General features: G+C 40.6%; 1 protein-coding gene across 1 annotated transcript in view; it reads left to right on the top strand.

Annotated features, from left to right (window-relative positions):
• The window catches only part of LOC306968841 (xylosyltransferase 1-like), a 60885-nt gene that overhangs the window by 21761 nt on the left and 20191 nt on the right, over positions 1-18933 (top strand). The window contains exons 3-8 of the mRNA XM_079564379.1: positions 2503-2675; positions 2789-2991; positions 5749-5829; positions 5905-6121; positions 11123-11299; positions 18452-18729. Coding sequence (XP_079420505.1) covers positions 2503-2675; positions 2789-2991; positions 5749-5829; positions 5905-6121; positions 11123-11299; positions 18452-18729 — 1129 coding nt within the window. The remainder of the gene's footprint in view (positions 1-2502; positions 2676-2788; positions 2992-5748; positions 5830-5904; positions 6122-11122; positions 11300-18451; positions 18730-18933) is intronic.

Here is an 18933-nt window from a genome sequence, read left to right as displayed (position 1 = left end):
TTAGTTTATCATCGACTGAATGAGCCAGTTTGATCCTGGGCGTTAATCTAAAAGCAGTGGGAGCACGGCAAAAACGAACAAAAATGATGGAATAATGGAACAAGACTTAATGCATTACAAAAAATAGGAAATACTTTTTGTGTTACATTAAAAACTTGCTGTCTTGTCTTCATCATCTTATCTAAAAATGACTTAACCTCTTTACTCCCACCTGAACATGTTTTTTCCTGTTCTCCAAATTCTCCAAATCTAAAAGCTTCTTCAGGATGAAAGCGCAACAAAAAAGCCTTAAAAAGTGACCCAAAAAAGCGACAAAAATGACTCAACAAAAAGGTGACAAAAGAGCAACAAAAAAGTGGCAGAAATCCAGCAAAAAAAAGACAAAAATCCAGAAAAAATAACAAAAATCCAGAAAAAAAGACAAAAATCCAGAAAAAAGACAAAAATCCAGAAAAAAAGAACGACAAAAATCCAGAAAAAAATGACAAAAATTCAACAAAAAAGACAAAAATCCAACAAAAAAAGACAAAAATCCAACAAAAAATGACAAAAATCCAGAAAAAAGACAAAAATCCAGCAAAACATGACAAAAATCCAGAAAAAAGTGACAAAATCCAGAAAAAATGACAAAAATTCAGGAAAAAAAGACAAAAATCCAGAAGAAAAATGACAAAAAATCCTGGAAAAAAGTAACAATCCAGCAAAAAAGTCAAAAATCCAACAAAAAAAGACAAATCTTCCTACAAAAAAGTAACAATCCAGCAAAAAGACAAAAATCCAGAAAAAAGAACGACAAAAATCCAGGAAAAAATGACAAAAATCCAGCAAGAAAAGACAAATATCTAAAAAAGTGACAAAAAACATAAGGGAAATAAAAAGAGGAGAGAATGCATTTGGTTTTGGCGGGTGGTAAGTGGTTAAAAGTGCTTTAATTATCGGAATTCGTTCTGATTTTGAGAAGGTTTGGACTTTCTGTTTTGTCTTGTCTTTGGGTCAAGTTAATTTCTCTTATCATATCGTAATGCTGGTTCACTTCCATCTTTTTGTTTTTTTGCCGTGTAAATGTTTGAAACTGTCAGTGTGTGTGGAAGAGCTGCTGGACAAAAGCATATTATTAGATCAGATTCTGCAGACTTGCCCTTGGAAATCTGACTGCTCTCCTTCAGTATGGAGCTGAATGTGTTACCATGGAGATCAGCTGCGACAGGTTAGTTTTAATAAATATAGAAAGTTGTGATTAAAGGGATTTTGACATAGGGCCTCATTTCCTAGTTATCCAGAGTGTTGTTGATTTCTGGAGATATATTTTTTAAATTCATGCAGTCCTTATATTTGTAGAGTTTGGTGGCGCTAGGCTAATGCTAGGCTATTGCTAGGCTAACGCATTAGCCTGCATTAAAAACAGTGTGACCCGCTCCACAGAGCACCTGAGGCAAAACACTTATAACGCCAGACTAACCATATAAATGTCTGTGTCCATAGAATAATTTTAACCATTTTGCATTTAAAATAACTTATATTGAGCGCAATCGGCTTCGTGGTTGTATAAGCTACGCAGCGGCGGAGTGATCTGCTAGAAAATAGTCCCTCAAAATACGACAATTCATGTGATGCAAGGTCAGTTATATTCCAAAAATTACTCTATCGACACAGACGTTTTTATGGTTAGTCTGGCATTCAGAGCTATTTGCCGCCGGTGCACTGTGGTGTGGGTCAGACAGACTGTTTTAACCCCTTAACTCCCACCTGAACCGAGCACACACTGGCTTTACCCCAGTCCAAAAGCTTCTGGAAAAAAGCTGTGAAAATAGCAACAAAACTGAGACGAAAACAATGATGGAAATGGGACAAAAAAGTGAGAAAACATTGACCAAAAAGTGACAAAAAATGGATGAAAAGGTGGCAAAAAAATGACAAAATGTGACAAAATATGACAAAAAAATACAAAAATGTGATAAAAAAAATGACAAAATGCTAAAAAATTGACGAAAAAATGACAAAGATGTGACAAAAATGTAATTAAAATTTGACCCAAAAAAATTAAAAAATTGGACAAAAAAAAGAAAAAAGAAAAGAATGTGACAAAAATGACAAAAAAGTTACAAAAATGAGTTGAATACCCAACAAAAAATGATGGAAAAAAAGAAAAAAATCTGATAACGTGAGGAAAAAGATCCTCTCGGTTCAGGCGGGAGTTAAGAGGTTAATGCAGGCTAGCTGATACCGTAGAAATGCGCTAGCCTAGCACTAGCCTAGCGCCCCTAAACTCTTCAAATATAAGGACTGCATGAATTAAAAAATATGGATATCTCCAGAAATCAACAACAGTCTTGATAACTAGAAAATGAGGCTCTATGTCAATAATCCTGAACCATGAACCAGCGGTGGGCACAAAAAACTAATATCACGATTTTCCTAGAGAGTAGGTTACAATTTCGATTTCATCACTATTCACTGTCTTCATTCTAATAACTCTAGTTTGATCCTCTTCCGTGTTTGCAGGTAAAGTGAGCGTGAACGTGCAGTGGGACGAGTCTGCGGCCGGCGCTTCGCTCTCGGCTCCGGTCAGACTGGCCTTCGTGCTGGTGGTTCACGGCCGAGCGTCCCGACAGTTCAACCGGCTCTTCAAGGCCATTTACCACAGCTCGCACTTCTACTACATCCACGTGGACCAGGTGGGCTCCGAACATCAGCGCCTCCACTGAGAATAAACTCACTGTGTCTAAATGAAGGTCTTACTCATCAGGTTGTTTAACTTTTCTATCTCTCGCGTGTGTTTCCTGTGCAGAGGTCGGACTTCCTGCACAGGGAGGTGCTGCTGTTGGCCGAGCGCTATCCGAACGTCAGGGTGACTCCGTGGAGAATGTCGACCATCTGGGGCGGGGCCAGCCTGCTCTCCATGTACCTGCGCAGCATGGACGACCTGCTCAAGATGGCCGACTGGCCCTGGGACTTCTTCATCAACCTCAGCGCGGCCGACTACCCCATCAGGTAAGACGCTACAGCACAGCGGCCTCATGGCAAGAAGGTCCCGGGTTTGGATTCCCCTGTGACGTTTGCAGAGGTGGTCAGGATTTTGTACTTAACCCCTTAACTCCCACCTGAACCGAGCACATTTTCTCCAGTTTGGCTTTACCCCAGTCCAAAAGCTTCTGGAAAAAAGCTGTGAAAATAGCAACAAAACTTAGACGAAAACAATGATGGAAATGTGACAAAAAAGCGAGAAAACATTGACAAAAAGTGATTAAAAATGTATGAAAAAGTGGCCAAAATATCACAAAAAATTTACAAAAAAATTGGCAAAATTTGACAAAAAAAATTACAAAAATGTGCCAAAAAATTACAAAAATGTGACAAAAAAATGATAAAAATTTGATTAAAAAATGATGAAAAAATTACAAAAATGTGCCAAAAAATGACAAAAATGTGACCAAAAAATGATAAAAAATTGATTAAAAAATAATAAAAATTTGATTTAAAAATGATTATAAAATGACAAAAATGTGACAAAAAAACAACAACAAAAATGACAAAAATGTGACCAAATGTGATAAAAATTTGACAAAATTTAAAAAAAAAAAATTGACAAAAAATGACAAATAAATGACAAAAATGTGATAAAAAATTGACGAAAAAATGACAAAAATGTGACAAAAAATGACAAATAAATGACAGAAACGTTACAAAAATGAGCTGAATACCCAACAAAAAAAATGATGGAAAAAAAATCTGATGACGTGAGGAAAAAGATCCTCTTGGTTCAGGCGGGGGTTAAGAGGTTAAGTATAGATGAGAATCTGCACTTTAGCTGAGTGTTATCTTGTAGGCTCTTTGTTTTGGTGAGCAATATTGCACCATTGCACCGACTTTTCTTCATATATTGTGACTTGCTGCTAGCTCTGACAAGCCCCAGTGAAATTCCCAGCAGTGATTTGAACCATCCTGCTCAGTCACCCCAGCATCGTGCCTCTGCGGCGCTTTCTGCTCATTGATTTGACATTATTCACGCGTGGAGTGGTGCGGAGTGGAAAGGTTTGTGCTGTCGATTGAAGCGTCCTCTCTGTGAGCGCTGTCCCGGCTGCTGCTGTTTCTGACGCATCAGAGCCATCGACCCGTGAGCGCCGCGCCGGCCCTGATCCTGTTTGTTTAAGGCTTTGTGGATCACAGCCACAGATCCACTGCAGACTGACACTGGGACCCAGATAAGAGACACAGGCCGACGCTGTGAAACGGCTTTGTATTATTATTATTCAGCCAGAAACGTTCCTCATTATGGCATTTGCAGAGGAGTCATGGAGGATGGTTAAATCAAGGCTAGAAAATACATCAAAATGGTGTTAGCGCAAAGAAATAATAAAAATGCCGAACGTTCCACCCCCCATACAAATGAATAGGGAAGCCAGGCGCAATACTGAAGTGTGGCGAACGTTTCTTTATCATTAACATTTTATAGGATGATGGTTAGTACATTTAGATCAAAGGACACTTTTACACACTAATTCAAAATAAAATCTCAAATGGTCAGTAATAGGGATGCACCGATCCGATACTGTGGTATCAGATGTCGGAGCCGATACTGGAAAAAATACGATATCGAGAAATGGTTACAAAAATCCAATACTGAACCAATACTTGTTTTGGCTCTCACCACTTTGAAAACACACATTTCACCAAATAAATCTAAGTGAATGTGGACATGCTGTATGTCGTTTTAAAGCTAAGAACCTGGAGAATTCAATCGCTGAGTTAGTTTTAACTTCCAAAAACGTATTTTTGTGCAAAATTCCGTGGCTAAGAACAGCATCCTAAAGCTAGCGGGAGCATGCTAATGCTAACGTCAAATAATCACACATATGATCTCACATATTAGTTGTGCATAAGTGTAGTGATCAGATCACTTTATGTGAGTTTATATTAATGCAACCTGAAAGCCTGTTATATAGCCAAGATTAAAACAAAGATCCGTGTTAAATATTTTCTATTAGTTTATTAAAGGGGGGGGTATTATGCAAAATCGACTTTTTCAAGCTTTACATCATGTTATTATGTCATTCCAAAAACATGCCTGAAGTGTTGCCTTGGCACATTCACGTATTTTTGAGTAATCTGTAAAAACTCTGATGGCGGCCATTTTAGGGATAGGTTTGCCTGAGTCCTCCTAGGAACGCCCCCACCTCCTGGAGACGCCTCCGAGCTTTCATCGCCAGCCAAGTAACCAACCACTGCTCCTCAGCAGAACCCCCTCCCCACTGATGCCACAGACAGCGTGTGGAGGGGGTGTGTCTAAAGGCTCAGAGGTTCTTAAAGAGACAGAGGCCTATTTCAAGACATTCACTACAGCCATTTTGAGAGAGCAATTTTATACAAGGCAGTTATTCTAATTTACTGCATTTACAGACCAACAGAAGGTTTCATCATCATTGTAGTGTGATATAGACTGGTGCTATGTGATTGAAAAATGCATAATACCCCCTCTTTAAGGTAAACACGTTACTTAAAAACGTGGAGAAAATTGGGGGGGAAACTGGGTCACAAATGTGAAAAATGTCCCTTGGCCCTTTCGTAGTCTCTTCTGGACAATTAGCTATTTGAGCGACAAAGCGCTAGGTAAATAAAGACGTTAGCACATTATTTCATATTCGGATGGTTTGCAAATTTTACTCAGCTCTACTCACAGTGCGGTTGACACAGATCAGCGGCTCATTTTAAAACATTGACCTCACAGTATTTTGACTCTGTCTGTTTCAGGACCAACGATCAGCTGGTGGGATTTCTGACCAAATACAGAAACATGAACTTCATCAAATCCCACGGCCGAGACACCGCCCGGTAATTCACATTTACACCTTCAGACTTTCAGACTCGGACCCGTCCTCAGGCTCATTGCTGTATCTGTGGTTCCAGTTTCATCCGTAAGCAGGGCCTGGACCGCCTGTTCTTCGAGTGCGACACCCACATGTGGCGACTGGGCGACCGCAAAATCCCAGAAGGCATCGCGGTGGACGGCGGCTCCGACTGGTTCCAGCTGAACCGGCGATTCGTGGATTACGTGGTGAACTCCGGGGACGCGCTGGTCACCAACATGAAGCGCTTCTACGCCTACACGCTGCTGCCCGCCGAGGTAAACGCCGGACACAGCGGGAAACGTTACTAGGGCTGACCGTCAGTTACGCTTTATTAAACAGGTTATGGTCATGGAAAGTCTTGTTCCCATTTGATCGCGGGGCGGGTCGGGTCAAAATGGCTTTATCCATGTTCCTGGACGGTAAGGTCGGTGCTGTGCTTCCTGTCCTGTATCTTTACATTCAAAATTAGCAGGGTCCCAAACAAATAAAGAGATACTGTAGTTCATTGGACAGTCACTACGTGTTAAGGTCAGCACACACTACACGACTTTTCTAGTCGTAAACGATTTTATATAGAATGGGGGGTCCACACTACACGACTGGATTCAGTGCGATTTTCGAACGTCTGGGGGTTCACACTTAACGACTGAGAATCGTAAGAGCGAACACGCTACACGATTCTGACAAACAGCTGAGGTTTTATAACACAACGCGTCTGTACCATAGAATTATATATTTTATATATATATCGTCTCTACGGCTTCGAAAACTGACCCCAAATCCGCAAAGATAGGTCTGTGTTTGTGAGCGTGGGATAACGTGTGCGGGTCCCGATTGGTCACCGGTGTCAACAATGTCACAACACTGCAGCGCTAGGCTAACGCTACTACGAAGCCTTCAACTTGGCTATAGTTCTGTCAAATGGAGATAAAAGTTGGCGACAGGAAGAAGCGGAACGTATTTCAGTGGATTTAATAAGAAAAGGAGACGGGCGTCAACCTCAGGATGGAGGAGACAGCGGAGGAGACAGAGGAGAAAGCGAGAGGCTAGCTGCCGTTCGCGGCGAGGAGAAGCTCAACAGTTCGTCTCCAAACACAGGAAGTGCCGCTAAACTCTGTTCGTGGTTGAAATGTAGCTGGAAAAGGTGGTTGTCGTGAACTTTTGGTGATATAAAGTAGTGCTGTTTCGTGTGTGGGGCTGTGGCCATGAAATTAGTTGTTTGTGCCGCTGGTTTAACAGAGGAGTGAAAAAAGGAGGCGCGGCGGTGTTTTCCTGTCTTTATATCACTCTGTCGTTCACATTTGGGACGGTAAAATCACCCACGTTCTCCTGTGCGTCCAAAATCTGGCTTAAAAATCAAACATGTTTGATTTCCTACGACTGGAGTCTAGTCGCGTCTTTCTACCGCCCACACTACACGATTCGAACGTCTGTCCAGTCGTGACCCCCCCCCACTACACGACCCCCCCACACTACACGACCCGACTCTGTGTGACCGCCTTCGACTAGACGCGACTCGATTAGACTCGGCTCTACTGAGAATTAGAGCGAAATCGGGCATAAAAGTCGTGTAGTGTGTGCTGACCTTAAAAAACATGATGTTCACTGTGAATCCTGTCCTGGAGGAAACGCCGGTGGTTCCTCAGGAGCTTTTATCTTGCGAGCTAAAGGCTAGTGTTAAATAATGATAATGTAACATAACTCAATAAAATGTAAACTACACTTACAGGTAGATTATTTTTTGTGCAGGTTTGTTCAAAACTTTGCACAATAGTTTAAATCAGAGGTCCTCAAACTAAGGCCTGGAGATGATTTAAACTGGTACCTGAATTAGTATGTCCAACTAAAAGTAAGTCTCTAGCTCATTCCTGTGTGGAGTTATGATTTTAACTAAATAACCAGTATACTCATTCCAACCACTAGGGGGCAACTTAAATAAATAAAAAATAATTCCGCACATGTCCAGCAGAGGGCCCTGACATAAGAGATCAGGACATAAACAACACATTATGGCCATGTGGTAAACAATACAACTGTAAGTTGTTATTACTTTGGTCACATTACGCAATGATGTTTTATTCGACAATAAAAAATAAATGTAATATCTGTGATCTTTCAAATTGAAACAAAGTGTGGAGACTTGATAACTATTTTTGCAAACCACTAAACAAATATGTGCCTGAATCAAGTGTTGATCTTGTGGATAAAGTAGTGGAGACGACTGTGCAGGCGAGTCATCTCTACTTTTGGTCTGGGTCATACAATTGAAAAAAAACAAACGCAAAAAGTTTGAGGACCCCTGGTTTAAATGTTTATTTTATGTTAGCTGTTCGCTTCAAGACAAAAACTCCCACCGTTATGAACACGGAGGTTTCCACATTATGTTTCACGTAATGTGTATGTGGAGCCTCCTATGGACAAGTGTTGCAAATGAGCAGTTTTGCTATAACACTAAAAACAATGTATCTGGTTTGTCCAATGCAGTTATGTCCATATCAAATAAACAAATAATAATAATGATTTAAACCTGCTCACATTCTCGCTGTCCTTTTCTAAATCTTGAGCTATTGCTTCATTCCTGTGGGACCTGCTGATTCTGAATGTAAAAGGAAGGGCAGCACTGATGCTTCTATCCAGGTGGAATCACGTGGGGTCACTGTGCCCATTGTGTTTAAGATAATCCTGCATTGATCTCACAATGGAGAAATTCACTTGTTACATCAGCTCTCAAGAAACACTCAGGGTTTGCAGGATAGACAGGAAATGTGCAAACAGTTAAATAGTAAATGTAGCCTTGTCTACATAATTGTAACATCTTTGCAGCAGGTTTTTGAATCAAAACAAGCTTTTATGGAGCCTAAAGTCACCTGTTTTCTGCTCTTTAACTCATCCCTCCTGCTCTTTGAGCTCTGAGCCGGAGGGAGAGCACGAGAGGATGACACAAACCAGTCCCGTTCATTTCTGAATGAATAAAACTGCTGTTTATTAAGCCTCATGCTGAGGGTCACAATCCCCGCGGGCTGAGGAAAATCCCTGACCCCTCCCTGCATCACTAGAGCTGTCCCCAATATCGTATCTTTTCCAGTATCTTCCCTAGGCTTAATCATTAACAAACAACAAAAAATAAAACTGTAAAAAATCAATCTTAACCTCTTAACTCCCGCCTGAACCGAGAGGATCGTTTTCCTCACGTCATCAGATTTTTTTCCCATCATTTTTTTGTTGGGTAATTCAACTCATTTTTGTAAGGTTTTTTGTCATTTTTTTGTCCATTTTTTTTATCACATTATTTGGTCAATTTTTTATCACATTTTTGTCACATTTTTGTCATTTTTTTGTCATTTTTTGTCACATTTTTGTCGCATTTTTGTCACATTTTTGTCATTTTTTGTCACATTTTGTCTTTTTTTTTTTTTCGTCATTTTTTTAATCAAATTTTCGTCATTTTTTGGTCACATTTTTGTCTTTTTTTTTTGTCACATTTTTTTGTCACATTTTTGTCATTTTTTGTCATTTTTTTAATCAAAGTTTCGTTATTTTTTGTCACATTTTTTGTCACATTTTTGTCATTTTTTTTGTCAATTTTTTGTCACATTTTTGTCATTTTTTTTGTCAATTTTTTGTCACATTTTCTTCATTTTTTTTGTCACATTTTTGTCACATTTTTGTCATTTTTTTGTCCATTTTTTTGTCAATTTCTTGTGACATTTTAGTGACATTTTTGCCACTTTCTCACCCATTTTTCGTCACTTTTTTGTCAATGTCTTCTCACTTTTTTGTCACATTTCCATCATTGTTTTCGTCTCAGTTTTGTTGCTATTTTCACAGCTTTTTTCCAGAAGCTTTTGGACTGGGGTAAAGCCAAACTGGAGAGAATGTGCTCGTTTCAGGTGGGAGTTAAAGGGGCTATATCATGCTATTTTAGCCATTCCAAAGTTAAGTATAGGCATTTATATGATATATTGTACCTCTACCATTATGGAGCACTCATTTTTGTGATAAATATAAGTGTTTTCTGGAGGTATTTTTCAAACCCGGAAGACACAACGCTTCGATTCAGTTAACTCCGCCCCCTCTCTCCGCGCATACAACTTTATCGTAATATAAATAAACAGCAATAAGTGAAGTCACTTCACGATGCCATTATACGGAGTTGACATCTGCAACACAGCTTCATAAATGGCTAACACACATGCTAATATGCTAACACACAAGCTAACCCGCGTTTGGATTGACTCACCCTCTGCTCCATCGCTGTTTACATTATGGGACTCGCGTTGGTTATAAAAGTTAATCCACTTTGATTCTGGCGAAGGTTCCCCAAACATCCATCAGAGACAGTCACAGAAAAACAATATTTTGGCTGATAGTCGCTGTTTCCCGGAGAAAAAAACAGCTGAGTGGCCTCTTCTTGAAAAAGGTTGAATATAAACTCCAAACGCGCTTCTTTTTCTCCGTCCGTGACATTATCGTTAGTTAAGAATAAAAAACAGGTGTCCAGAGTAGGTAACGAGCTCCATCTTCACAGCTGCAGCGCAAACATGACTGATCTGTTCAGACGCGATGTGTTTGTTTTGGCCTCAGCTGACCTGGAAGCACCTCGGGCACATCCTTTTTTTTTTTTTTTTTTTTTTTTCTTCCATTTTTTACTCTTTTTTCTCTATTACGACCGAAATAATGAAAACGCTGTTTTACAAATTAAAATCCGTCCGTAAGCATAGAATTAAGACATTACATTACAGATGTCGAGCACTTCCGTTCCGCTGTGACGACACAACTGAACACTCAGTCGTTCACCAGGAGAGGGAGGAGGAGCTGCTCAGAGAGCAGGATTCAGGAGGATTACTGAGAGCTGCGTGAATGAAGCCACAAACCACTCTGGGGGTGTTTTTGATAAGGAAATAGCATAACAACATGGCTAAAAGCTCCAAAAAGTCGATTTTGCATGATATAGGACCTTTAAGGGGTTAAACTCACATGGAGCCAGTGAATATGGCATAGAGTTTTCGATGTGTGGAGTTCTATTGGGTCCTAGGTAAAGCTAAAATGTCGGACATTTCCAGAGGCGCAGGTAGAAATGTTTTTATTGGCATAGTTTAGTGCTTTAAACACAGTTGTTTTGTGACTGACGTAACTCGGGGCTCATTATCCAGTCCGTTGTTTCGTTAATTATTCTGAGTCCTCTGGTATTCGCTTTACGTCACGCCTTTTATGACTTTGCAGAGAGTTCGTCCACTAAACGGAGAAAGCTGAGACGTGTTTGTGTTTGTGTGCAGTCGTTCTTCCACACGGTCCTGGAGAACAGCGCCCTCTGTCAGACGATGGTGGACAATAACCTGCGCGTGACCAACTGGAACCGGAAGCTGGGCTGTAAGTGCCAGTACAAGCACATCGTGGACTGGTGCGGCTGCTCCCCCAACGACTTCAAGCCCAACGACCTGCCCAGGTTCCAGGTACAAACACCGGTCCACTCTTAAAGCCACGCCGCGGAGCTTTTCAGGCTGCGGGAAAGTAAAGTGTCAAGACTTACATAGACCGTAATGATAAATGTTTTTAGAGGTATTCGCAGTAAAATGATGAACGTAACACTTAAATTTTACACTCATCAGTGGGTTAAATGCTACAAAGTGTGGCTTTAATATCACTGTGACCGAGGAAAGTTGATATATTCACCTGGACAGTGTGATTTACATGTTCACAGTTTGGTTCTTGAAAGTTGCCTCAGGAATGACCTCAAGTGATCGCAGCAAAGCTTTAAAATTCATATTTAATATGTATTTTATATTTACCAATGTGTTGGCGGCATGATGGTGCAGTGGCAAACTGAAGGTTCGATCCTCGGACGGGAACTCTCTGTGGAGTTTGCAGGTTCTCCCTGTGTCTGCGTAGGTCTCCTCAAGTTTCCCCACCACTAAAACATGCACAATAGGTCAGAATGAATGATGGCACAGACTGGTCAGTCTACCCCAGGGCGGCTGTGGCTACAATGGGAGCTCACCACCACTGAATAATTACTACAGTGTGGCGCTTTGAGAGTAACACAGTAAAGCGCAATACAAGTCATTATTAATAGTGCCTCTCAAAATGAAATAACTTTGCCACTCACTGTAGACCATCTCAGGCATGTCCTTTATACCAGGGGTCTTCAACAGGCGGTCCGCGGGCCGGAAGTGGCCCACTGATTCAGTCTGGTCCCTTGTAGAGCATATATTCCAGAGTATGTAAAAAAAAAAAAGCCCATTTCTGCGTGGAGTTATGAACTTTTTAAGAAATAACCAGACTGCTCATTCCAGCCACTAGGGTGAAAGAATCAGGAAGAGATCAGGATATAAACAACACATTGTAGCCATGTGGTACATGGACAGTCTGCCCCTGGCCATGTGTGGAGTCAATAAATAATGACTGTAATGAAGCACAAACTTGTGACACAGGCTGGTAAAGGGTAATAAAAGTGTAAAGCTTATGAGGCAACTGTCATGTCAGGCTCATTATTATTCATTTATTGAAAAAAAAGTTCCCTCAATAGTATTTTCCCAATTTAAACATATTTTACTGGAGCTTTTGATTATAGACCTCAGCAATACATTTCCGATTACTTTATATATCTTGTTTGTTTTGCTATTTGATCGCACAGTTATATGCTGTCTTGAAAATGTGTATTTAAAACAGTGTGTTTCTTTCATAAAGGAACAGGCCACCTTTTTTCCATACTGAGATATGTTCTTACCTGAGCTTAGACGAGTTCATGTGTACCTGTCTGACCTTCACGCGTGCCCTCAGTCACGTAAACACAGCACAGACGGCGTGAGGGTGAACATAAAAGCTACCAAGCTCTTCCACGTTTCCCCTATTTAAATATGATGACGTGAAATGTTACACTATAAGGTATAATTACATAAAATTAAACAATGTGGGTTTTCTAAGCGGATAAAAAGGAACTATATTGTAAGGCGTAATAATACCAGGAGTAGTTTGGCATCCGCACAGGAAAGCAAAGATAGTTCCCCTTTTAATCTTCTTAGAAAATGTAAACGAAAACGTGGAAGAGCTTCGTAGCTTCTATCTTCACCTGGTTTGGAGCTATAGTGGAGGAGAGGCTAAATGCTAACGCCGTCTGTGCTGTGTTTACGTGACTGAGGACACGCGTGAACACCAGACAGGTACAAATGAACTCGTCTAAGCTCAGGAACCACACTGCTCCTCTCGCAGAAACCCGGCGGCAGCAGTGGGAAAAGATTCAGAAATAGCTGCATATAGTGTAGTAGAAATGTTTTGTAGTCGGGACTCTTTTTTCATTCTGTGTAATTTTGAATTCTTAAACATGGGCCTGAGAGACGTCGCCCGAGTTTCTGAGCAGGAATTTGACTCGGAAAAGTCGACTTCCAAGAACACGGCACAAACTGAGGCCTCCGCTCCCGTTTTCAAACAGCTTTTTATAGGAAAACGTGAGCTTTTAATAGATCTTTCTGACTGATCACAGAGTCCGCCGGTGCGACCCTCCTGCGCGGGAATATCCCAGCGTTCACAAATTAGCGGCGGTTCCTCCGACTCCGCGTCGGGCCGGTCCTCTCTGCGGTCTGCTCCTGAAACAGCTGGACGACAGTATTTTTAGAGCGGAGGTTGTCATTACCGTAATGTGGGGTTTTCGCAGGATCCAAGCGCGAGTCGAGGTCCCTGAAAGACCGAGCCACATTTACAGTCGGGTTAAAATGACAGTGTGGAGGCGCTTTTTTTTTCCCCCCAAAGAGAGGGATGTAAAACAAGAAACAATACATCTACAGTGTATCCAGCTTTCACCTCGAGGTCTGCTCTCGTAAAGCTCGCTTCAGTCCACGTTAGCTTCGTTTCACAAAGTTATAAAAAGCAGATGTGGCTTCAAACGGGAGCCACGGCCCGACGACAGCTCTCTGTAAGGGCAGTGATTTTAGGTCTAAGATGCTAAAGAAGTTCTATATAAAAGTAAATAATGGCTCTCTTCTTGTACCTCCCTTTAATAACGGATATTACTGATCTATACAGCAAAAAGTATAGTCATCTGCACCGGGTTGCTTTGGTGTTTAGCACAGAAATAAAAAGGAGAAGCAGCGTTCGATCCTATAACATATTCAGACAGTAAAGGTACTTATACATCTAACAGGACGAATCACGTTACTGCTTCTATTTCGCACTTGAAAGCCTTGCAATCAGTCCAGTCTCATGTCATGATAAAATCCCCAGAGCCGTGGGAAGATATTTAGTTAGGGGGCGCTGAGGGACAAAATGTACCCCCAAAATACTTTTTCTGTGCATAAATCCTATTTATTAAGCTCTTAACTCCCGCCTGAACCGAGAGCATTTTCTCCAGTTCAGCTTTACCCAAATCCGGTAGGCCAGTGTAACACCTCATTTGAAAGACCTACAAAACTAAATGGATCTTTTTCCTCACATCAGATTTTTTTTCATCACTTTTTTTGTGGGGCAGTCGTCTCATTTTTGTCAAATTTTCGTGACTTTTTTGTCACTTTTTCGTCAAATTATTCACATTTTTTTGTCAAATTCTTATCACTTTTTCATCCATTTTTTCTCATTTTTTCGTCAAATTTTTCTCACTTTTTTGTCAAATTTTTGTCCCTTTTTCGTCAAATTATTCACATTTTTTTGTCAAATTCTTATCACTTTTTCATCAATTTTTTCATCCATTTTTCGTCAAATTTTTCCCTTTTTATGGTCAAATTTTTGTCCATTTTTTGTCACTTTTTCGTCAAATTATTCGCATTTTTTTGTGAAATTCTTATCACTTTTTCGTCCTTTTTCCCCCGCAATTTTTCGTCAAATTTTTCTCACTTTTTTGTCAAATTTTTGTCCATTATACATTTTTTGGTCACTTTTTCGTCAGTGTTTTCCCACTTTTCTCACATTTTCATCCTTGTTTTCGTCTCAGTTTTGTTGCTATTTTCAAACCTTTTTTCCAGAAGCTTTTGGACTGGGGTAAAGCTGGAGAAAATGTGCTCAGTTCAGGTGGGAGTTAAGGGGTTAATATTGCCTGCAGTTCACAAACTATCCGCCAGGTGGTGCTGCAGCGCCCTCAGCACCCTGGGTTCCCACGGCCTTGAAAATCCCCTTTAAAACATGTTTGTAATCCAGTGCGTTCTCTATTGAGTCCGTGTTGTCATAAGTTTATAGAAGCATATAATTCATCTGATCCGAATGCCTGGGCTCAGGAAAGGCATTTCAAAACACAGCTTCTGCTTGACCTAAAGCTTTTCCTCCTCTTTTCAGACGGTGTTTCTCTTGTGTCTTTATGATATTGTAGAGGTGGATTTGTTGCCAAATGAAGAAAAAAACAACAGGCTGAGTAGGCGTACGGTAACGTAGCACATTGATGGTTAGCTACAGGTGTCTGGTATGTTAGCGTCACATAAACAGTTCAGAAAACTACAGCATAAAGAACAAACCAAACTCTCCATCTCGCTCCAAATCACCAAATCAACAACCTGGGCACGGAGGCGTCACTGCACCGCTGACAAGCCTCTCCCGGCAGCACGTTTTTCAAGCTCTCATTCGCGAACTCGTTCCTCTCACTGTGGACATCGAGCTTTGAGCCCAGGGGTTGGCAAGTTTTCTTGGCGGAGGCCAATTTTCTTTAATGTAAATAGACCGAGGGCCGAAGCCGCTGATTATTAGCCCAAAGTAAAGCACAACACTGGAAAAATGACCATCTTAAATTAGATAAATGGCTTAAAATTGCTTGAATTAAAGTTCTTCTATGTTGAATTTGAGTTGGTTTGAACTAATCCAAGATACAAATGCTATAGCGCCAATGGAACAAGAATAAAAAAGAAAATAACTACTACTAGAGGTTTAATCTCGTCCAAGACCAGACCAAATCTACTCAAACCTCAGATGTAATCTGTTAATTCAAGTAGATTTGTCCTTTCTTCCTTAAAACGATCTTTGTCCAGTGTTGTACATAATACATGACCTAACTGGGTGCATTGACGGTATTTCTACCTTTTTTTCTCCCATTTAACTCTAATAATGTTAAAAGTACTCTCTGATTTGTGTAATAATGTTTCTCAAAATCATCTTGAGGGCCAGAGGTGCTGTGCCGGAGGGCCGGATTTGGCCCCCGGGCCTGACGTTGCCTACCCCTGTTTTAGCCCAAGATTAGCTTTGTTTTGTTTTCTTCTCTAAGAGTAACCTCCGCTTATCGCCCACTCCACACTTTCTCTCTGCTGCTGGATTAGCCTGTAAAAAAATGTATTTGAATTTAAAAGAAGGACAAAAAATCACAGATTAGTTGCTCCTCTATGGTCCTCGATGAGCTGACGTTGCTGTAATACCGCCCCCTGCTGGTCAGGGGTGACTCCAAGAGATACTTGGGAGCATTGATTCTAATGGGACTTCAAACATCCCAAGAACGGCTTAAAAGTCTGGCTCCAAAGAGTTTTTGTTTTCCAAAAAATCGCTATGACCCAGGTGACAACGCTGGGGTACATGAAATATTTTTAACTCGGCTAGTTTTTGTTTAAAGCCTGAAATTTGGAAGCATTTTCAGTACATTGACTCGCCCCAGAGCCTGTCAATCAAGCTCTGGAGCTCTGTGGAGGCTCCGCCCACTCTTCGCAGCTTCCCGCCTTTTTGCCCTTTTAAGGAACAGTCTGCATAGGAGGAGACAGAGCGGCCATTAAATTACACACAGGACTCGGGAACCTTTTTCAATGAATGGGGCTGAATGGGACCTGCTCATCTTTATTATATTGTATCTATGGTCGCTCCGGAGTATAAGGCCCACCCCCTGCCAAACTATGAAAAAAGTGTGTCTTTTAGTCTGGAAAATACGGTAATTACTGTGGGCCAAATGCTAATTCAGACCTGTTTTAGAGAAATGTAATGGTTATTGATTAGCTAATGTAACTGGAGGCATTGTGTTTTAATGTTAAGTGCACTTTACCCCCCAAATCTGGACAAAGAGTCTTTTCTTTTGTGAGGTTCATGCATTTGAACAAATAAACTAAACAGACCTTTATCAGGTTGACCCAGGACAAACCCTTACCAAAGCCTTTTGAGTTTGTTTCCCTGGAGCTGCGTTGGTGGGTGAGTCCAGGTCAGCGCGGGGTTCTGTTGGAGTTCTGTTGGAGTTCTGTTGGAGTTTTGTTGGGTTGGTTGCGTCCCGCGGAGGAAACCCGGCGCGTGCATCAGTGAGTTTGAAATAGCTCCTCTGTGATCATAACGCAGCCTCCGAACCCTGTAACTATGTGGTCGCTGTCGCTCGGCGGCGCAGTTCGTCGAAGGTGACGCGCCCAGAGTGACCCCGTCCCGCAATGCTCATTATGTTTCCTGCCTCAGGGACACGCCCCCTTCGTGATGTCACTGTCCCGAGTCAGTGAATGGGGCTTTTGGATGGATGAGGAGTTAAGAGCCCTAGTGTCATTTGCAAATCCATTGGCAGATTCATTTTAACCCCTTAACTCCCACCTGAACCGAGCACATTTTCTCCAGTTTGGCTTTAAAAAGCTGTGAAAATAGCAACAAAACTGAGACGAAAACAATGATGGAAATGTGACAAAAAAGTGACGAAAATGGATGAAAAAGTGGCAAAAATGTCACAAGAAAGTGACAAAAAATGGAAGAAAAAATGGAAGAAATGTGATAAAAATTTGACAAAAATGTGACAAAGAAATGACAAAAAATGACAAATATTTGATAAAAAATTGACGAAAAAATGACAGAAATGTGACAAAAAACATTACAAAAATGTGCTAAAAATGTGACCAAAAATGACAAAAAAATGATTAAAAAATTGAAGAAAAATGTGACAAAAAAATGACAAAAAATGGATAAAAAATTGACGAAAAAATTGACGAAAAAATGTACAAAAATGTGATAAAAAAATGACAAAAAAAGGACAAAAAATTGATTAATAAAATGACGAAAAAATGACAAAAATGTGACAAAAAATGACAAAAAAATGGCGGAAAATTGATCAAAAATTGACAAAAAAATGTACAAAAATGTGATAAAAAAATTACAAAAATGTGATAAAAAAATGACAAAAAAAGGACAAAAAATTGATTAATAAAATGACGAAAAAATGACAAAAATGTGACAAAAATGACAAAAAAATGACAAAAAATTGATCAGAAAATGGCAAAAAAATGTACAAAAATGTGATAAAAAAATTACAAAAATGTGATAAAAATTTGACCAAAAAATGACAGAAATGTGACAAAAAAATGACAGAAATGTGATTAAAAAATGACAAAAATGTGATAAAAATTTTACGAAAAAGTGACAGAAATGTGATTTAAAAAATGACCAAAAAATGATAAAAAATTGATGAAAAAATGTCGAAAAAATGTACAAAAATGTGATTAAAAAAATGACTAAAAAGTTACAAAAATGAGTTGAATACCCAACAAAAAATGTATGGAAAAAAAATCTGATGACGTGAGGAAAAAGATCCTCTCGGTTCAGGCGGGAGTTAAGAGGTTAACTTTCCAACTCAAACCAATGACAGATTTACCTTTTCCAGGAAGATTTTACTTATCTATAGATCATGTTTTGCACTATTTTAGAGGTATGAAAGCATTATTAAAGACGTGTGTGTGCCTTGTGTTCCGCAGTCGCCGCAGCAGGCGTCTCGTCCCGCCTTCTTCGCCCGGAAGTTCGAGGCGAGCGTGAGCCAGGAGATCGTGAACCAGCTGGACTCGTATCTGTTCGGGCCGTACCCCGCGGGGACCCCGAGCCTGCAGTCGTACTGGGAGAACCTTTACGAGGAGCAGACCGACGCCGTGTCCGGCCTCTCGGACGCCGCGCTCAGCCACTACCACGCCTTCGCACGCCTGGGCCTGTCCCGCGCCTCCAGCTCCCTGCAGGGCCATCCGCACGACCACAGCTGCAGGTGAGACTTCGACTCTCTGATCTCCTTGACAATCTGCTGTTTTGGAGAGATTGTCATATGACGAGTCAGTGGTTTTATCTTTAAAAGGATTAGATGCAAGTTGGTCAGTTTTATTCTCACTACTGCCACCTCAGGTCTTATGTGTAACTGCAGCTTCTATATTAAGCTCGTACATGACGGCACTTCAGACCCGAATTAACACCT

This window comes from Gobius niger (genome assembly GCF_951799975.1).
Source record: "Gobius niger genome assembly, chromosome: 10".
In the NCBI taxonomy this organism is placed as follows: Eukaryota; Metazoa; Chordata; class Actinopteri; order Gobiiformes; family Gobiidae; genus Gobius; species Gobius niger.
This window is presented reverse-complemented; position numbering and strand designations above follow the sequence as displayed.